The sequence below is a fragment of the Harpegnathos saltator genome, unplaced genomic scaffold (assembly GCF_003227715.2).
Source record: "Harpegnathos saltator strain DR-91 unplaced genomic scaffold, Hsal_v8.6 scaffold58, whole genome shotgun sequence".
Lineage (NCBI taxonomy): Eukaryota > Metazoa > Arthropoda > Insecta > Hymenoptera > Formicidae > Harpegnathos > Harpegnathos saltator.
Window position 1 is genome coordinate 2,631,743 of NW_020230404.1, and position 22,196 is coordinate 2,653,938.

The 22,196-nt window shown below is 51.4% G+C and overlaps 1 protein-coding gene across 5 annotated transcripts in view; it reads right to left on the reverse strand.

Annotated features, from left to right (window-relative positions):
* siz (Brefeldin-resistant Arf-GEF family protein schizo) overlaps positions 1-22,196 on the reverse strand; it is a 52,746-nt gene that overhangs the window by 26,620 nt on the left and 3,930 nt on the right. The window contains exon 1 of one of the 5 annotated variants that reach the window (XM_025303898.1): positions 12,291-12,603. The exons of the other annotated variants lie outside the window; for them this stretch is intronic. Within the exon in view, the coding sequence (XP_025159683.1) occupies positions 12,291-12,424 (134 nt within the window). The 5' untranslated portion in view covers positions 12,425-12,603. Of the gene's footprint in view, positions 1-12,290; positions 12,604-22,196 lie in introns of those variants that run through there. 5 annotated transcript variants of the gene reach the window in all.

Genomic DNA, 22,196 nt, shown 5'->3' on the forward strand with positions numbered 1-22,196 from the left:
CTTCGCGAGTCTTTCCTCTTTGTATCTATTTCTGCAACCAGATTCCGCGTAGATTTCGATTAAATATGCAAATTGGCATCATCGCCCAGTCGTTGGAGTAAATTACATAGTCTCGGGTGAAGTCTTTTCTCCACACCGTGCCATTCGATATTTTGCTTTGGCAAAATATCGCTGTGACGTTTTCCGCTTGCTTTCTCGCGTGCGCGCGAGTAAACGCCGAGAGATGGCCAGCAGCGGCGGCGGGAGACTTTCACTCATTGTTACACTGACGTTACGCTTCGATACACGATTCCGTCTCTCGATGTGCTGCCCAATTACAATTCGGCTATTGTTATCAATCGGCTCGTTTGAGCTGCTCGCGCCATGGGAAAAATACTCGCGCTGTTCGCGCGAGGTGCTCCACCGGAGAAACGGCGGTCCTACTTAATTGCGTAACGGACGAAAACACGTACGATACACGCAACGGAAATTGCAAATTATCCCCCAGCCGGAATTGTCTACTTTGCATGCCCGATACGGATAGATATCGAAGTTTCGCGCAGCGTGTGCTACTCATTTTCCCATAATTGTCCCGTCGTAGATACGCTAAAAAGAGAGAGAGAAGAAAGAGGGGGGGCATGCTATTTGATTTGGCTTCCGGATTGGTAACGCGTCCATTATGGATTTGTTTCCGAAAGACGTCTCGTGAATATTTCAGCTCACATCTTCAGGAACAAGCTGAATTCAGGTGAGCGCGGGAGACCAACCCGGAAACCAAATCAAATATTTCTCTACACCGAGGGAGACTAAAATACCAGAGAGAGAGAGAGAGAGAGAGAGAATGTTATCGAACGAGACACGTTAACGATAACGTTAACTCACAGAGCCTCGTATCCGCTGGCGCGGAATTTTCGTCCGTTAAAGAATGCATCGCCGTGGCCGAGGCCAGGAGTTTTCTATCGGCGGTTTTATCACGTGCTGCGACGGAGTGTAGAAAAAAGCGTGTCCATCGGTTTCCTTCGGTCGAAAGTATCTACCGAAGTATCGCGTGCATAAATGCGTACGTGAAGTTGACGAAACAAATGTTTCGATTGATCGGTGATCTCCTTTATTTATCGCTCCGATCACTTTTATTATTATTCCTAGGCTGACGTAACGGAACAGCCTTATATGACGCCGGTTTGTGACGCCGCGGTCTCTCATGATGTGAACGGTTATCCCAGTTACGAAATCGGCAATAAAACTTAGCGAAACTCCGGCCGGGTGTATTTTCGGCCGCGCGACTTCCTCGTATACACATACACACTCACGCGGTTCGACGCGGGAGACGACGACGGGGAACGTCGTTCGTTATTTCCTCCTCGTCGTTGTATCGCAAACAGCCCGCGGCCCGGACGCACGTCCGCGTTAAAAAAGAGAAAAACACCGGTGAGCGTTTTGTCAAGTGCGAACGGTTTGTGTCACGTTCCGGGACACTCGCTCCGAGTGGGACGCGTGAAATCACGTTCGAAACCGCCTTCGGTCGGTTCGGCCTTACGGACACACGACCGGCGAGGGAAAATCGCAGCCCGAGTTCTATTCGAGAGTTTTCTATCACCATTTTCGACCCTTTTCCTCGCTCCGACCGAGCGACGTGGCAATTTTCGCGTCGTTACGTCGCTTACAAATTTTCTCCGTACACCTTCGCCTTCTTCAGCGAAAATTCTCGCTGTATCTCTATCTCCCCCCCCCCTCTATCTCTCTCTCTCTCTCTCTCTCTCTCTCTCTCTCTCTCTCTCTCTCTCTCTCTCCAACACCTCGCACGTCAAACCGATAATTTCGGACTTATCCCCTTCTGTCACCGAGAAGTGCGCAGAGTTCTTGACACGCGTAGCACGGCCCTCGCTTTATATAACGAGTCCCGATTAGTTCGTACCAGGCAGAGACGGCCTGTCATTGCACAAGATAGAGACGGAGAGAAAGAGCGGCGGGCTGGGAGGAGGGACGACATATCGAGGATATTCCGGAAAACGGAGAAACAAAGATAGCGGACGAGCCTGTACATGCGCGAAGGTGAAGGCGAGAAGAGAGGTCGGGCGAAGGTGAGGGGGGAGCCAGGAACGAAAGAGACCGCGTTCGACTTTCGCTTTAGACCGGAGTGTCTTCAACCTGACGAGAGAGAGAGAGAGAGAGAGAGAGAGAGAGAGAGAGAGAGAAAGAGAGAGAGAGAGAGAGAGAGAGAGAGAGAGAGAGAGAGAGAGAGAGAGAGAGACGGATGGAGGGAAAGAGAGAGGGCACACGTTCTAGTCGGTCGCCGGCGTGATCAACAGGATATAGCCGTGTCTGAATTGCACTTATGCTCGGGTAACCTGCTCGAGAGACTAATATACACCGCGCCGGAACGGTAACGAGGGGGATTAAATGTACACCGACTCGCGGCGCATCCATTATCGCAAAGAAGCGTGAAGGAGAAGTCTGAAGAAGCGCGTATAACGTGGCTCGAGAGTCTAACGCTGTACGTCTATCATATCTTATTTTCCGACGTAATATTTTCCCTCCTTTTTTCTGTCCTTTCAAAGAGACGACAGAAATATACACCCGGAAATATACAACGACGAAATTGCGATCCTGCCAATATCAATCCTTAAAGACTACCACCATGAGCGAGAGATATCACATCCCATGCGAATTTTGTTTCCTTCTTAATAAATGTTAAATTACCCGCTGCAAACAACAACTTTTCTATTCTTCACCAAATATCCCACCGATAATAATAAAACACTCGATCGCATGATTGTTTGACTTTTTATTTCCGAAATAAAAAAAATATACGCCGGGATGCAATTTCCGCCGACGACACTAACGAGCATTAACGTGATTTTCTTTGATAGCTTTGATAGCTTTCAAGGATTAAGATTATTATCGCTCGGTCGAGCGAGGCTTGGTGCTTCAAATAGCGCACGTTTCACCACCTGCACGTCCTGTGAGGGCAATAACAAAGACTCGCTCACACTCACTCTTTTGTTTGAGCCAAATTGGTAGCGTCTTTGCGCGATCGCCGCGCTTTCAGCTTGATCTTTCAACTTTCCGTTATTTTGTATCCGTTCCGCGAGTTCCTCCTCCTCCTCCCACCCTCCTCGCGAGATCCGCTTGTTGCGTTCGTCGTTGTCGACGTTATCGCCAGCCAGCGAAGGACTCAACGTCGATGCAACTGGCACGACAATAGTCGCGCGGAATTAATCGAACGGCGGACATGAAGTTACGGGCAAACAAGTCACCGCCATAAATTGATGCGTCGAGATAAGGAGGCAGTTTCTCGAGTTGGACGCTCGTAAATTCGCGGGCCGTTCCGCCGACGAGCCCACCGCGCGAAATCAGTATTTAGGAGCGCGCGCGGCCGGGAAAAACTACTCTCCTACCGAGGGAGATAATCTGCCCCCCCCCCCCCTCGCGCTGTCGTCGTCGATCTTGCGCACGTCGCGAGAGATCGCCGCCCTATACATGATACTGCGCGCGGCATTTAATCGGCGTCGGCCGACGAAAAAGTCTCGTCTTCGCGGTCTCTTCGCGGTCACGACGAGACGCGAGCGCAATCGGTGGCTATCTCGCGTGTAACTTGCTGTAACTTATTTATTCAGCGCGAACACTACCTCGAAGCTACTTCCCGCCCCTGTCTCTTTCAACGTGCGCGCCGAGCGTTACTATACGTCTCGTCGAGAGCTTGTTTACGAGAGCCGAGATTCAGCAGCAAGTTTTCGCCGTAGCCAGAGACGATACTCTCGACTACGCTCGAATATATACGATCGGTACTCGGAATGATCCTTTTTCCGGAAGTTCACGCTCCTCGGAGCACTTTCCAACGACGACGTAAAAGCTAGCCCGGAAGTAGAGCTAGCCGACCGCCGCGCGCCGCCGGGAAATGAACAATTAATCGGCCATCCGATGCGATCGTAAAAGCGACATGTGACACACACGTGCGGCGGACCGCGCCTGAGACAGGCGTGTTGTTGGTCGATCATTGTTCGCGTCGTGCGTGCGCAAACCGCGAAAAATAAGACGCCATTAATCAAGCCCCGCGAGAGAGAGAGAGAGAGAGAGAGAGAGAACGGCTCGATGTATTTATCGCCGCTCGACACGGCGGAGCAATCAATTTTCACTGTGGCGCGATCGAGCGGACGTATAGGAAGTTCAAGCACCGATATAGGATAGGTGGAAATCGAGGTCGGCCGTGCTGTACGCGAAACGGACTCCGCGCGCAGAAACGCGGCATCATTCGCCTGAAGCATCTCTCGGCGAAAAAAAGAAACATCTCTCCGAGCGCGGAAATTTGAAAAGCGCGGCGGCTTCGAAGTCGCGCGCGTTTTATCTCAGTCGGCGGAGCCCGCGCGCCGCGCGTTCGGTGAAAGTTACGCGCGATAACGCGCGCGTTTCTTCCGCCCTTTTTGCGTATTGATTTCATCGCTCGGCTCAATCGACCACATCCGGGGCACATTAGGCGACGCTGCGCGGTCCGTACCTTTTTTCTGCTTCTGCTTCTTCTTCTTCTTCTTCTTCTTCTTCTTCGGTCAAAGAGATCGCGCGAGCAGACGGCCGGGGCGAATTGAATCGTCCACTTTCTTTGAACACGGTTTCTCACGAGAGCGTTCGTTTTTTCGCGGATGCTCTGCTGATTGCTTGTTTGGCGCGGGATTGTCGGGATATCATCAAAATTATACGCGAGATTATATCGGCGATCGGCCGCGATTATACCGGCGAGAATATTCCGCGAGGCCTGGCTCCGAGTCAACACAACGGCGTGCTTCGGCTCTTTCCAGCCGGCCGGCCGGCCGGCCGTCCGGCATGGCGTTTTCTCTCTTTCGCTATTGAAATATACCACGCTACAGCGCCGCAACTCGCCGAGGAGACAGCTAAACAATAACCGCGGCTGAATCATACTCAGAGAGAGAGAGACGCGAGAGAGCCCGACTTTACCGCTCGATCATCTTTTTCGTTCTTCCCTCGAGAAACGTGCGAAACTATATTGGAATTCCCGACCAGGCCAGCGCGACGCGAAAAGGCGAGATCGAGCGAGCGAGCGCCGGACAATGACGGCCGGAGGAGACCGCGACACGTTGGGATCGTTTCGCGCGAGATAAAACGGCGACGCCGCCGGGGAAACGCGGCGCGTCCGGTATAAACAGGTGTAATGAGATGTTTTCGAGCGCGGTCCACTTGACTCGTGGACTATGAACGTATTCAGATGCGCCGCGGTCGGGCGACGCGCGTTCACCACGAAGACGGATTTTACGCGCGCAGAAGCGCGCTCGCTAAATCCGGCTAAAAGCGTTCCACTTGCGCGCGAGATTCAAGAAAGTGTGATCGCGCGAGCGATGTGTATCGCGCGCGCGACGTAACGAATGACGGAGAGCAGCCCCCCCCGTAAGATCCGCGGCGGGGCGGCGCGCGCGATTCACCCGGGCCATTGTTTCCCCGGGCTGGGGATTACGAGTATCGCTATCGCTTTTTCAGGAAGAAGATTGTCTCACTTTCTGCTCTATTATGCGCTTCCTACCGGGGCACAATGGCGGTTACGCGGACGAGGCTGCGCGCGCGCGCATAAAAGAGCGACTCCCACGACGTTTAATATCTCCCGTTGCTAAACTTCAACCGCGCCTGTGATGTCGTTTTCGTGAAACGTCAATCGGCCGCGATTATACAGCTCGCGGTTCTGAATTTCGCGCGGCTGCGGCAGCTCTGACGTTGAGCTCTAATTCCATACTCGGGTACCGTGTGATTTTCTAACGCGATATCCGCTCAATCTCGCTCCTCGCCGAAGCAAATTCGGCTCGAAGAAGCGCGGAAATTCCGTTTCCCCCGAGCGGGCCGCGCTTTCGCCGCTCGCGTCCGTCCCGTCCCTAGTCGCGACTATTATATCTCGACCACGCACGCGTCTTCTCTTCTGCGCCCTTGTGCGCTGCTGAAAAAATCAGTGAGATCAAAGACGGAGGGGGGGGGGGGAGAAGCGTGCGAATATCGGCGCCAGAGATCAATGAAACAGCTCTCTCTTGGCCGATTCGGTCGGAAACATTCGGACCGATTCACGCTGGGGGGAGGAGAGTAAAGAGTGCTCGATTCGGCCCATTCGCGCGATATTCGCTCGTTCGACACTCGAGTGTGAAACGATCCGGTATTTCCAGTAATTCCAGTATACCCAGTATCGACCGTTTCCACGGCTCGGTCGTTGCCGCCGGTGGCGCGCGCGTCCGACCGCGCTTATAGAGCGTCGGCGATTTTTCGAAAGCGCCGCCGCGCGCGCTCGCGCCGTTTCCATCTGCGTTTGCCGCTACATTAAACTGTACAATGATGCATATTACGGTGCATTGCCGTGCACTCGTGAAACGATCACGAGTGTGGGGGAAACGACCTTGTCTGCAACAGTACGATAGTTGTGTGGACTGACCTAGTCTGAGCGTACCATTCACCGATGCGATCACTTACAGTCGCGCCTTTAAGGCGCGTTCACGCCGTTCGCTATCCATCCATCGTCGTCGTCGTCGTCGTCGCGGGAATCTCCGGTTATTCGCTCAGCGAATAGTTGAGCGGATGCGCATTATGCACCGTGCGCGTCCCACTTCCGCCGAGCGTTATATTTTAACGACGAATTCCCGCCGGGCGGCCGCGCGATTCTCCGACTCTCGGCGAGAGAGAACGACGAGGAAAGTCCGCTCCGCCGCGTCTACGTGGCAGCGACTCGCGCCCGCGGGGTGAGGGTTCGATCCGCGCGGGATGATTCTTTCCGAATCCGTCGGATTCGCGGGCGTGCTTGGGCGTGATATATCGACGGAAAATCGCGGATTATTAGCGGATTACACACCGCTCGTATAAGCGACAAAACGTCGCACGACGCGCCGGTTACGATCGCACGCGTGATTTTATCGTAGTGCGTATCGAGCAATTAAGTTGACACAGTTACGAGCCGCGGTTAATTCCCGGCAATTAAGACGGCAAATAGTCGCTCTCGCGAGCGCACGAAGATAGCGGGGCAGCGAAGGCAGACGCGCCACGCAAGCCACTAATTATTAAACTGTCCGCGTAAACTAACTTCCTGCCGTGAAGCAATTTGCACGAATTTATGACGTGCGATAAGTCTCCCCCCCCTCCCTCAGTCTCCCTCTCTCTCTCTGTGTCCCCGGCGAGGGAGACGTGCGTCATTGACGTGTCTCGCTGGGAACGTGCGAATTTCAGCTCGAGTTGAACGTTTTTGCAACGAGACACCCGCAGATAGCCGAGTCCCCCGTTGTATCGTTGTCGCGTTCAAGTTTGTCTCCACACTAATCGATATCGCGTCACTCGCGAATAACGAGACGCACGAGGTGTATCAGCTCGCGATCGCTCCGATTTCACTTTTACATTCAATCGCGCGTGCCTAAGTGCGCTCGAACGCTCGTCCGTTAAAAATGTAAAAGCCTATACCTGTAACGAGCTCTTCCAGAACACATACTTAGAAAGCACATTGTGCGCTGAACAACGAAGCAGACAAGAAGCGCGGAACGTGTCTGTTAGGCGCGCGCGCGCGCGTGTTACCCACGGCGAGACGTTCACTCGCGACGAAGCTCACGAACAATAGCAAGTTCGCAAGTGGCAAAACTGCGAGCCATTATCTTATCTCTCTCTCTGTGTATCGTTACGATACACAGAGCGCGTGCAAGAAAGAAAGAAAAGAACGAAACGGCACGGCGCGGCGGCGATCGAATCGCGCACGCGCGCGAATCATTTATATGGCTTATCTCGGCTTGGAATCGGCAGATCACATATTTACGTATAAACACAGCGACATCTTATCGCGTATTTTAATCCTGGTATTGTTGTTGTTGCGGAGAGAGTTCTTGCGAAAACAGTCAGCGTCAACGTGACATCGCTGCTCTCGGCGCGTATCTCATTTTCGACACAATCACAGCAAATTATGTATCCGAGCCGCGGCTCGGACTGCTCGATACCTTCTATCGCGCTCGATAGCGCGATAAGCGCGACATTTTCAGTCAATTACGCCCACCGAGATTTCCTACTCCTCCCATCGCAGATGGGACGCAACTCTGCGGCCGTTATCGAGCGAAGATTCCGGAAGCGGGGGGACTCTCCCCCAAAGCGAAACAACAGGCACGTCTCTCCGTCTGTTCGCGGACTGTTGCGATGTCTACGACGGCTAACACGGACGGTACTACTAATCAACGACGGATCTTCGCGAACGCGCACTTCTGCGTGCCGCGCAGTGACGATTTCACGGCGTATGGCGACCACACACGATGGGAGGAGTGCATATCCTCGCCGGAGCCATAAAGTCCAAACCGATCGATATTGCAAAAGTGCGCCGTTCCTCCCCTCCATTGGCCGCCCAACATGGCATTCGTACTCGGGGTCCTTTAACTTCCCATGAAAATCGCACGCGAAAGCAGACGGCGCTCTCGGAAGAAACGGGAAAAGGAAGAGGAAGAGAGAGTGAATACATAGCGATTATTATTGTCCTGAGATACCGCTTATCAGGATCAGGCACAGTAATTGTACGATTATAATTAAGGCATCGCTTCGCTCGGCCTGCACGAACGCGAGCAAAAATAAGACGCGTTTGGATTGTAAAAGAATAACGAAAAGAGACTGCAAGGAAAAGAGAGAGAGAGAGAGAGAGAGAGAGAGAGAGAGAGAGAGAAAAGAAGAAGAGGAAGAAAGTCGTCGATGATAGCGGCGACGATAAATTTCCGCGCTGCACGCGCTCTATTTTTCGCCGCGGAGCGAGAGACGACGCGACACGTCGTCGTCGTTGAATATCCCGCATCCGTTATTCACACGCCGGCGATATACATCTCGGTCTGATTTATCCTCGCGATTTACCCTCCCGAGCCGGTTTAAGATTTAGGTGGACTCGCGACTCGCGACTGTATCGCGTACGCGAAATAAACGTTACACGTTACACGTTCCGTCTAATCGTCGAGCGAGTAATAAACGACGCACAGCAGCGCGCGCGCGCGCCCGTCCTCGTCCTCGTCCTCGTCCTCGTCGGCGCGTGAGTCATTTGGATCGAAATTAACAAAACGTGACGAGGAATAGCCGCCACGCGAGACCGCCGGCGTCGCTATTAAAGAGGGCTGTGCCGTTGCCGCTATTGCCTCGCCGCCACCATCGGCGGGAGTAATGGTGAATGATTCAGAAGGGTGGAATCGTAGGGTGCGTGGGGTCGATGAAACAAACACAGCAAAAAATCAATAGCAACCGAAACACGATAACCGGAAGCGTGCATTGATTGAATGCGGAACGCTCGTGCACTTTCGCGTGTCCTCGCTATTGGTAACATACGCGCGCGCGCATATATATATATATATGTATGTATGTATATACACGTATTTATATATTAAGTCACGAAAGTTCGTGCCGTTTTCACGTCAACAGAGGTGAATGATAAATTTCCGTAAGTATTATACACCGGTAAATTCTCTGTCAAATAAGTTTTTCTTTCAGCATACACATAGGCGTACACTTTTAACTGTGATGGCACGCGCATGTGCAGTTTGACAATGACAAAGCCTGGAAACGGCGCAAACTTTCTCGGTTACCTAATATATTTTTATATATAGCGAATACGACGACCGCGCGTTCTATTATATCCTCTCTGTCGTCGGCTGGCTTATCCGAGGAATCCTTCGAGCGAGCGACTCGATTCGAGAGCGAGTCGCGGGAGTATATCGGTCAATAAGATCGCGCGCGCACGCAGTAGGATGCGAAGGCACGCGCCAGCCTTCGGGAGAGAAGGAGAAGCTGAAGAGGAGAAGCCGGTTATTGACACTGGCGCCCTTTTTCGCGACAACCCAATTATTCGATCAACGCGACTTCGAGAGGTACGACGCGACGCCGCGAGAACTGGCGCTGCTTCAAGTTTTACTCGGTGCGAATTCCGCTCGCAGGAGCCCTCGGGGGGAGATTCGTCGAGGCGAGATTTCGTTAGAACGAGCGCCGGGTCGCGCTGAGTTACCGTCGATTTTATTTCTCCGTCTCGACGCGGCAACGAGAGAGAACTTCCTCCTCCTCTCGCTTCCGTTCGCGCTGGCTTCAAAGAAATTGACAGCGTCCGTGGTGGAGCGAGATGCGGCGGCGAGTATACTTGGTATTCATTCGTTCGATTCGTCACTTTGGCAGACTGCCTCTCTTCGTCAGAGAATTAAGGATCAATGAGTGAACGTATTTCCGGTGTTCCGACCGGTGGGAATTAAACGGACAATTTTTTGGCGATGCAACGACGGAAAGGTCTCGCGTGTGGCCATTTGCGGTTCACGCTCGACCCACGCTGGACACTCGCCTTGATCAAGCCATTCCCTCCTGACGCAAAGTCTCCCCACGTGCGCGTATAAGAACGTAGGTAGAAATGTGTCGTTAAACCATCTAATGCAATCCACCGTAAGACGCGAGAATTACGCGCGGCGGCAGGAGCGAGCCCCGCGCGCGCGCGGGGAAAAAGAGCGGGAGAAGAAGAAAAAAGAAGAAAAAGAACGTGTATAATTAACGAGCCGGCCTATCTTAATCGAACGGAGCGTACGCGCGCGCGCGCGCGCGCACGGTTTCTCGTGGAAACCGTGTAGAAAGTGCGACTATCTCCTCTCGCGAGACGCCTACTTGCACAAACTCGAAAGCCCCCATGAATGCATGTTTATGCAAAGATCCGCGGCGATATTCGATAGCGCGATGTTATCGCGCGAGCGCGATCATAACCGCAGGTGCGCCGCTCGTGACTCGTGACGAATCTCCCGCGTGAGATTCGCGCTCGAAAAGCCCGCGATAATCGGCCATTTATCCACACACAACGGCGGAGCGGCCGAAGATACATAAACGGCGAAAGATAGCGAGGAACCCGCCTCGCCACGATATACATCGTCGCGTTCGCGTCGACATATTTTCACGAAGGTCCGCGGAAACCGTTCGCATTTCCCGTCATATTTCTATCGCCTGCGCGATGGCGCAGGCAATAGAAGTCCGTACACTAGGAACAAAAATTTATTATCTCCAACAAAACTGTTTAGTTGAGGCATTTTTTAGTAGCAACGAAATATCCTGTTTTATGTAACAAAATATTTAGTTGTCTCAACTGAATATATTTTTCTGCTTTGTCCTCTGGACCAAATGATCTTGTCCTTAGACTTCATTATATAAAAATTAAGCATTTTAGTTATTTTATCCATAAAAATTACACGACAACGAAATATTATTTTACACAAACTAAAACAAAAGTAAAACAATGCCCAATGGATACTATTTTGTCTTCCTGCGCACTAAAATTTAGATTTTATATATCAAGAAAAAGTTATAGTATTTTTAACAAAATGCATATAGTTGAAGCTCTTTGGTTGCTTGGTAACAAAAGTATTATACGTTATACGAACAAACCGTAATCAAACAAGATATTTGTTTACAGGAATTAAACAGTTTTGTCGGGCATATTTTAATCAAATTATTTTGTTGTCACGACAAAATTTTAGTTCACGCAACAATATATTTTTCCCAATGTAGCGATGGTGTAGTCGCTATACAGCAGCGGCGTATCTGAGATTAATTCCCAAGGTCACATTTCACTCGCGGCCAGCGAGTCAGATCTCAGGGGAAAATTGCGAGACTCACGCGACACGAGAAACTGAGAATCGCAGAGCGAAGAGGTGAGAGCGAGCTTTGATTAATCGTGCAAACGCCCCGGGGAGAGACGGGAGCGGAGCAATAGGCAATAAGAAAAAAAGAAAAAGAAGAAAAACTTTTAGAAAAATGCAAAATTGTCATTTGCGAAATAGGGTCACACTATATTACGTGCGCGCCGCATAATTGCAATAAAAACGCGGCATACCGCACGTAACGGTCGCTCTCGCTCGTCGATTTAGCCGTCAGTCGCACGGCGTCTCGTCGCTTCGGTGCTTTACGTTCCAACCGCAAGGTCGCACCACCATTCACAAGGCTCGGACACTATCGTGCAAGCAAATCTGCATCTCCAACTGCACGGTGCACTTTTGTGCGCCGCTGCGTGGGCGACGACGGTGCAGCCAGGCCGAACGGTATTTATTTTTTTCGCGGATCTCTGTGACGCGCGCGCGCGCGTCGTTTGCTCAGCGCGCACATTTCGCCGGTGGAAAAAGAAGAGGAGAGCAATCGCGCGATGGCGGAAAGGGAAGAGAGTAATAACAGCGAACGAAACACTATATCGTGAGAAACCCCTTTGAATCGATACAAATATATATATATATATATATATATATATGACTAAATATATATCGCTACTTTCCAGCTAGAAATTTATGATCGAGATCGTAATTTCAGGATATATCTACCTCTGCTGGCACTCCGATCGCACCGGGGGACAACTTTCGATCGCGGAGTGGAAGGGACTACGTGACGCACAGCCGTTGCAGCCGTATACGCACTTGTGCGTATCAGGCGGGTAGAGCGCATACGATGGGCGCATACGACGCGCGTGGCCGTGGCGACGTACTCGTGCGTATGGCGTACACACACGCACGCGCGGTCGCGGCGGTCAAGAGAGCAGGATCAAGATACAAGAATTACGGTCACCGGTCGTCTTCTCCGCGCACAAGAGAGGAGAGGCGATATCGCGAAGAATCGCAGGAGGACGAGGAGGAGGAGGAAACGGCCGGCTGCAGAGGGGAGGGGAGGGAAGGGAAGGGGAGAGTCGCGTCGCGTCGCGGCGGCGTTTTTCCGCGGCGCGCGTGAATGAGGAAAGTACAACGTGAATCGTTAGGGAAGTACTGGCAGCATCGCGATATAAAGGGGAGCGAGAAGGCGTCGAGACGCCCGTCCGCCGAGTCTGCGCCGTCACGACGACGTCCCTTTGTCCCCACGAATCTCTCTCACCTCGCGTGTCTCTTTCTCTCTCTCTTTCTCTCTCTCTCTCTCTCTCTCTCTCTCTCTCTCTCTCTCTCTCTCTCTCTCTCTCTCTCTCTCTCTCTCTCTCTCTCTCTCTCTCTCTCTCTCTCTCTCTCTCTCTCTCCTTCCTTGTCCCTTGCTCTGTCTCTCTATCGCTCTTTCTCCCTCCCTCCCCCACCCTCTCTCTCTCGTCTTACTCGTACGCACGCTCGCACTTTGTCCTGCGTCGCGACGTCGACGGCACTCCGTCGCTCTCTCGCCACGAAAAATACGCCTTCCGCTGCCGCGTGAGATCGGGATGAAAACGCTTTGCCTTCTCTGTCTGTCTCTCTCTCTCTCTCTCTCTCTCTCTCTCTCTCTCTCTCTCTCTCTCTCTCTCTCTCTCTCTCTTTCTCTCTCTCTCTCTCGCTCGTTCGTTCGCTTGCTCTCTCCAGCCGTGAAGAGCGACGTCGCGCCGGGAAAGCTCTCGGGCGCATAATTGCCGGCTAGACGATCGTATTCGAAGTGGTGTGCAAGACCAACCGTGGCGGCGTCGGTGGAGTGCAGCAGAAATAAGGGTCGAAAAGATGCATCGTCTCAGCAATTCGGACTTTGACGCGTTACAGACGCGCGCGCAAATGACAATCGAGCCGCGACAATCGCTACGTCGGCTCGATCGAGATTGAATTCGCCCGAGAATGACGGATCTTTCCCACGCGTATTTTTCAATCCCAAGAGATATAACGTAGACATGATCTCAGATTGGAACTCCGCCGGAGAAAGCCGCGCAAACATGTAATTATCAAATGAGCTTCGGGTGATGAATCGTCGTTCAATCACAGAGTGGTGTTTCCATTTGTAGACGGCGATCTGTCAATATGCACGGTCAAATGCAAAACCATTACATAAATCATTACATGGCGCTGTTTCTATTTGCATAGACGAGTTAACAGCTACCTGAACTGTCGGTGCGTTTGAGCAACCGAGTATCGCCTTTCGACCGTCTATGTGAACCCGAACCCGAACCGACCGGCGGCAGGCAGATCTGCCGGAAATTTCAGCTACCTGGCTAAACGGTTCATTCGACCGCCATTTGAAATGTAGCCATTTGAAAAGTCAGCTTGTGTCATTCGGATACAGTTAGTTATTTAAGTAGCCGAGTAAAAGCTACCTGACGCCACACCAACGACGCTGCCGTAAAATAACGGACTGTCTTCACTTTCGAGACGATTTTCAAGGCGTCACGCGCACCTAACGGCACACATAAATGCGTGAATCCGCACAATCCGTGGAAACGCGAGGTAATCTCGATTGGCCTAACCTGCGAGCGCGTGAAGACCTTTAAATAAATCTACGTTTCAGGCTCTAACGCGCACGAAGCGAGAGATTCGGAGATCGTTGACCGCGTTGCTCCCACAGCAAGAAAAAAGAACACACACAGAGAGAGAGAGAGAGAGAGAGAGATCGACGATCCTTGACACTCGCGTGACCAAGGGTATTAAAGCACTCGCGTAATTATACGTCGCTACTGAGAGGACACTCCACCCTTCTCACGACCTTTTTCTCCCTCGCTGCTTTCGACCCTGCGCGACTCTCAAATCCAAAAGCAACCGCGTCATTTCTGGTGCGACCACGAGCATTTTTGTCCCCAACGAATAAGAGCAAACGAATTGTTGGTCGTCGCTACAAACTACCGGGGCAAAGCAAATCTGCGGACCTTTCCTCTTCCCCTCCTCCCACGACGAAAAACGAAAAAAATAAGAAACGAAACAGAGCGAAATATAATTAATCGCGCCGAAATCAGTCACCAGACGGTGACAGCAAAGGTATTTTAAAGCCCCCGCCCGCCGTCTCTCCCCAGAAAGAAGAACAAAGAGATGCAAAATGTAACAATCAATGGAACATTGTTTCAGCCGTGAAACGCTCGCGTTGCGCTTTTTCCGTTGCTCGATAAAATAACGAGTCGCTTTGACATGGAGTAACTCGCGTGGGCGCCCAGCCGGCTCGGTTAATTTTATATCGGCTCTTTTCGCCGGAGTTGTCGCGTCGACGCCGTTGTTGGCAAGACGTGACGATCGCACTTCACACACAAACACGGCCAAGTATTGATTTTACAGCGTGTCAATGAAACTGCAAGAATGTCCGCGCGCTCTCCTATTCAGCAACTTTCGCACCGTGCGCGCGTATATCTGTCGCGCGGATAGAATCTTCCGACGCATCGCTTCCGCGCACATTGCACGACCGCGGCACGCGAGTCTCTCTCTCTCTCTCTCTCTCTCTCTCTCTCTCTCTCTCTCTCTCGCTCGCTCTCTCTCTCTCTCTCTCTCTCTCTCTCGCTTCTCGTACAATACACTCGCGCGTTATGACAATAAACCATCGCCTAGGTCGCAATACGACGGCAATAGCCGGCGGAGAATCTGGTGATTTATCATACTTGTCTCGCGCGGCTCCTCGCACAGCACTGCCATTTCCGTCGATCGCGTCAATAGCTCCCGCGAGCTTTTGACGTGTCGTAAACTATACAGCTTGTGCGATGTAACAGACGCGCACGGTTAGCGACGTTCTTCGTCGAGACTTTTGTTTAAAACCGAGAGAGAGAGAGAGAGAGAGAGAGAGAGAGAGAGAGAGAGAGAGAGAGAGAGAGAGAGAGAGAGAGAGAGAGAGAGAGAAATCCATCGTGGCACAAATAATCGCCGCGAGCGGTGACGAAAAATGGAGCCTTTGTCGCGCGCTCTTTGGCGCTGCAAACAACAAATAACGAAATTCTACTAACCGTGAAATTTCACGACAGCTTCCATTCCGAGCGGATCTTCACTCGGCTTACTGTAGGATTTTTAACGTCTAGACGGTAGAATGGAATTTTCATAAAGGTAAAAATCCTCCTCGCTTGCCGCGAGGGAACATCGCCGCCACGCGTGTCCATTATCGTCGAACACTATAGTATAGTCGCGGCAGGGATTTCGCACGTTAGGTGTTTATTGCATCACGAGCGGCCCGAGAGAGAGAGAGAGAGAGAGAGAGAGAGAGAGAGAGGGAGAGAGAGAGAGAGAGAGAGCGATATATATATATATATAAAGAGAGACACACCGTGTCCTTATAAGTGTTTATCAACCAGTTGTCGGAACGCCTACCGTACTCGGTTAGAAACGTCCGAGCGTCCCAGATTCGCGCCGCAAACGACGAACGTATATTTGCCCGTCCTACGCTCTAGGCCAAGCCAAAATACTTTCAATCAGTAATCGATAACACAGTGGCCCCGAGAGCAATATTTCGGCCGCTAACGGCAAACTGCCTCTCTTCGCCGGCAGTCCATTTAGCTCGCGCGTACATTTACAACGTACCGGGGCTGCTAACCGCCTTCATGTACACGCGCCATGTAATACGTGAATTCTACGAGCATGTACTACTACTATGAAAGTAACGCGGTTAAGTTCACCGTGCTCGAGCGTGATTCTGCGCCAAGCATGGGAAATTTAATCAGAGAGTGTCGAGCGAGGGTACTTCATAATGGATACGAGAGAAAGAGAAAGATGGACGAAAAGGGTGAGAGGAAGAGAATTGCATCCAGCCTCCCCCCTCTCTTCTCCCTGTACGCAGGGGTATAAGGGAAAATAAGTAAAATGTAAATAAATATTAGTAACATACAGTACGGGATGGGAAACGCTCCCGATTTTCCGCAATGTCTCAGAATCCCGACGCTGCCTGGAAGTCGGACTACACAGCCGCGTTCTACACAGCCGTCTTCCGTGATTTCGTCAGAAAACTGCGAGGTCGTAGCGGGGCGAGAGAATCGTGGCCCATTTCCATATTTAAATCGCCGTCCGTCTCACGACGTAGTCGCTCGAGGACTATTCGAAACATTGTAGTCTCGCGCGCGCGTGCACGGTGAAGTCGGGAAATCGTATAAAGCGCCTCCGTTCTATCGGTTGTCAGCCGTTATTTCCCGTTCCACCCGCGAATATTACGCGCCGTGATAACTGTAGCGTTGACGCGTCGTCGTCGTCGTCGTCGTCGTCGTCTTCTTCGTGCGCGCACAGACACTTGGTGAGAAATTTTCTACATGTCACTGAGAATGTAACATTTATGGCGCTCTGCCGCCGCCGCCGCCGCCGCCGCGGTTTCGCGAGTCGCATTTTTAGTCCTTCATGCATCGATTCTCGCGTCGCGCGCCCACTTCCGTTTATCGACCTTTTGAGGAGAGAGAGAGAGAGAGAGAGAGAGAGAGAGAGAGAGAGAGAGAGAGAGAGACCACTCGACATTTCGACCGCCACGCACGTGCTTAATCTATCGGGGCGTGGGCGTAATACCTCTCTCGCGTGATAGAAGCGTACGCTGCGCTGCTCCTTGCAGCCACAAAGAGCCTCTAGGAGAGCTTCCAAAGTAGTCGGGGAAGCCTTGGATTTAGACTCTGCTCCGTGTGGTCTACCGGCTAACTATAGAAGCGCATAAGTGGATAATTTACGGGCTTCCTAGGCACTCCGTAGAATTCAACGTCTCTACGCGGTTTGGTCTGTTAGATACAGATCACTGGACACGAAGTGGGGATCGGGTGCTTCGCCGTGCAACTTTTGCGGAAGAGAGAGAGAGAGAGACTTCTCTCTTTCTCTCTCTCTCTCTCTCTCTCTCTCTCTCTCTCTCTCGCCCGTTGTCGTCAGGGTATTCCGCGTCGATCCGCACACGCGCGCGCGGCGTATTTAGCTCGCGAGTCTCTTTTTTACCAAGCTTGCTGAGCGCCACTGACCATCTACAAGGCGACGACTTCGCACACACGTCAGGATGCACAACATGCACCGCCTCGGCACGTCGATGCTCGCTAAGAATTGCCAATTTCTCGTTGAATCGATCTCTCGCCGGCCGGCCGGCCGGCCGGCTACTGTAAGGGCGAATATGAAGCAGCCGAGTCCGCGGCCTTTGACCACCGGCGGCGGCGGCGCGAGGAATCTTCCATCATTGACGGGAGGTTAATTTACGAACGGCAGATATCAGTGTATCAATTATCGATCTGACGATACCGGGCGAGAAGAGCTCGGGATTATCAAATCAAGTCTCTCGCGCGCAAACTGACTTCTAATCGAGTGGACTCGTCGTCCTTACGATGACGCGTAGTAACTTTGCAAAAGTGGCGATTCGATGGAGATTCGCGGAGAGGATAACGGAGTCACTATTGCGTGTCTGTTATTATCGGATGCGGATTACAAGAGGAGTTTTAACGGGGGGGGGAGGGGGGAGGGGAACGAGTCTGTACGTTGTGATAGAAAAGATCGGGGAATGCAAAAACGCGCAATGACGCGGCGTTCGAAGCTCCAACATACACATACACATACACACACGCAGCCCCCACAAGTAACGGATTTGAGTCGAGCACAACGCACGATGCTAATATCACGTTGCGTGCCACAGCGAGAAGTGGGATTAAAAGTCCAAAGTCCTCTTCGCAGTGGTCCACGGGGAAATGAACTATTTTCGTCGACTGCCGAGGGCGAGGGACGCGCGACGTCCCCTCTCTCTCTCTCTCTCTCTCTTCCACGAGACGAAACGAGAGCGCGACGAGACCGACGACGATGGGGATGACGACAACGACCAGCACGACGATGAGCAGGAGAAAAACATTGGCACTTTCACTCTCCGTGTCTTCGCCGCGTGTTGCGCGTTACCCGTTAATGATCTCGCGATCATGCCGATGCTAATCTGCGCCAATTAGTCACGCAAGCGGCCGGACTAATCGTTTCGTCGGAAACTCGAAATTGAACTTTGAGCCCGCCTTACGGCGGGAGCCTTGCCCATATCCGATAAGGCCGATCGACAGTCAATCGTTCAACGACGTTGCTCAACGACGACAAAAAGAGAACAGCGCAAAGTGGCTCTAACGTAGGACGCAATCGGCGCCGAGCAGGACTGCGTAACGAAGAATCGCGCGACCCCGAATGGCAATCTCACGCTTGCGAAGCCACGTTAAGCGTTCCAGAAGCGCGAACAAGCCGGTATCGCAGGCGATTGGAACGTCGCAAAGTAGCCGAAATATTTCAAGGTGACGAGGAGAAAATGGAGCGTCTCTCTCTCTCTCTCTCTCTCTCTCTGTGTGTGTGTGTGTGTGGGATTCATAATGGCCAATTGTCGTCGTTAGACAGAGAAGGAGAAAGAGAGACTTGTTATCGGTAAATATCTAGTCTCGGAAACGCTACAAAGATCGGCAAAGGACTCAGTCAGCCAGTCAGGCACTCTGCCAGTTTTCGGCACTTTCTCGCGCGATTTTATCGCGCAATATTATTTAAAGCATTCGAGAAAACATTTTTCTCGAATAATGTAAACCGCGCTGCGTCGCGTAACTGGCGTATATTTGCATCAAAGTGCAAATTTGCACGTTACATCAATTGTTTGTCCGGATTTATTAATTATCGGGACTCGGGGGATTTATTCATTATTCATCAATTATACTTTGTTAATTTTGTCTCAATCTCCATGCACTTTGAAACACCGACGATCTCTTTTTTTTTTTTTTCGCAGAGCGGTCAAAGCGACGAAATTTCGCGTTTTCAAGAGAAATACGCGAAGGCAGAAACGTCAATTCATTATTCCTTTTATTTTCATTCGACGCTCGCTGGAAACGAGATTAAAATAGAATGCGCGGTTATGCGAATAAAATTGAAAGAGGAAATGAAAAAAGGAAATGCGTCGTTTCATAAATCTGAGTAATTTCTACAGGAAATCACAAACCGGCCGCTTTCGACCGCACGATAATTCTATTCGATCGAATCCGCGCAAGAATGCCGAAAATTGGACGGCGAGTGCGCCGAGTGCCGGTTGCTGGGCGTTTGCCCCATATATATATATATATATACATATATATAGGAAAACTTGTCGCCGTTTAGTAAGCTCGGGCGCGGGCACGCCGTACAAAAGCGTCGCTTTAACATGTTCGTAGCAGATGTAAGGGGAGGACAACGTCGAGATGGAACGCAGGCATTTCTCAGAAGCATAAATCTCTTTTCGACCGCGTATTACATTGCTTTCCCAAGCCCACGATCGTCGGCTCTCTTCTTTCCTGCTGACACAAACGAGGAAACGCACGTTGCGTGCGTTTACACGACAGTCATTTGCTGGAGAGGAGAAGAGCGCCGGGAGGGACATTTAAATTTTTCAGACGGCTCTCTTAGTGCGCGCGCGCTCCGAACGAACTGTCGCGCGTATCGCGCTACGCTGGTGATTATTCCTCCGGAATGCGCATGAAATATTCCCCGCTAAGCTGTATAATTTCCATAATCAGATCAGTCCGATTAACGTAGTAACTTCATTAATTAAACTAATTAAAGGCGTCCGCGCGCTGCTCTCTCGTCGCGGTGGTATCTTACGACCAAAGCGCCGAGAGATTGTCCCACGGATAATAATCGCTGCAACAAATTCTCTCCGCATGCTGATTTTCATGGAGTATGTGTCGCGGATACCACGTGTCTTTCTCTTCTTCTGCCGTGCAATTTCGACCTTGAGGAGGATTGACGTAAAAACGCGAGGAGGAGAGAGAGAGAGAGAGAGAGAGAAGACGCACTCGTTCGAGGGAGACGCTCGAAAAGAGAACTGTTTGCACAGCTGATGACGACGAAACTGAGGATAAAACGCGACGAGCATAATGACGTTAGAAACTCATTACTTGTCAAAATACAGCGAGATTCTCGTCTCTCGAGAGTGTATGTGTGTACGCGTGTAGCTGCATGCGGCAAAAGTTGGAAATTCCGGTCACGATTCTCCAGCCGAGAGACTACGAGCCGGTGAGCTTTCGAAAAAACAATGGACACGCCGGATGCGCCGGCGCAAGCCGGCAAATCTGTGTCAGATATCTACCGGCCTCCGAATCGCACGAGAACGACCAATTATGCGCGGGATATATTTGGCGTGACCAGTCGACCTCGTCGCGTAATGTTGCAAGCGAGCCGCGCGCTCACGATCCCTTTTTACGGGCGAAAATCGAGCGCGTGAATAAATAGCGCGCGGGACGAGACCGAGAAGGAACGTTTTTTTCCTCTCCCTCTCTCTCTCTCTCGCCCTCTTTTTCTCTGCGAAGCGCAGAAGGTGCTGTCGGATATATACAGTCCCGTACGCGTCTCGGCTGATCTAAACAGCACCGTCGACGAATAAATCAGCCGCGTCATTTGGCGTCACACGTGTTTGCTCGATTAGCATTTTGCCCGGTAGCGTCGCGTCGCGGCACTCACGATACACTCACAATTGCGCGCGCTCGAGATAAAGAGCCTCTCTTCCCCGTGGACGTACCGAAAACTTTTCAGGAGAGTTCTCTCTCGGGGGACGGACTGGTTCTGCAGCCCAGATGTATTAAATCACGAGCACAAAGTTAGACGCCTCAAAGTGAGGCGTCCTAACAGGTCAAAAGGATGTACCTTCAAGGTCACTGCTGCTGCTCCGGGGACTCCCGAATAATCTCTCCCCCCCCCCTCTCTCTCTCTCTTTTGTTTACCTCGACGATTACCGAGCAAATTTATATTTACCGCGTGATTTTTCCCCGCTAAAGTCGTACCGGCTTGACCTCGCCGTCGTCGTCGTCGTCGTCGTCGTCGAAAAATTCGAATCATAACAACATAACAGTTAATAAAAGAAAAAGAGAGAGAGAGAGAGAGAGAAAGAAAGATAGAAGCTGTTTTATCGACAAGTAGAGAAATACGTCGCACGTCAAGCAGTGTCGAGTGTGAAGAATGTTTCTGCATTTTCGTGTTTGCGAATCTCGCGCGCGGTCGGGCGAATCGCACGAGGAGGGGATTCGACGCGTCCGTAAACTCTCGTGGATCGATAACGGCACAGTGCACGGAGGGAGAGGGGGGTGGGGACACGAGGAAATATTACAAAGCGTCTGATATAATTTTTAATGATTATTACCGCACACACAATCGCGTAACGACACGTACATCACGGTTACATCCTGCCTACGAGTCTATCGTGTGTGGGAAAACACGTCTTTTACGCGTTTACGAGTTTGCGCGCGTACTCTTTCTCTTTTCCAGATGAACGATACCGCGCGCGCCTTACCGGGTCGTCGTGTCTACTCCCTACGCGTCTACTCTCACGACGGTGCATCAGGGGAGAGTAGTAGTACACGCTTATAAATGCGACGCGGACGCACTCGAGTTAGCCTTATTAAAGGAGTGATACGGTTTTGTAATGCGCTACGTTTCCCCCCGACGAGAGTATTGCAACCCGCGTCTTAATAACATCTTTAATTAAGCACGGTAGAGCGAGGCAGATGGAGCCGCCGATGTAAAACCGCAATTTACGAGTGCACACACACGAGAGATAGAGAGAAAGGAAGGAGAAAGAGGGGGGAGAACAAGAGAGATGCTGAAGTACTGAATAAAAATGTACACGTCGAG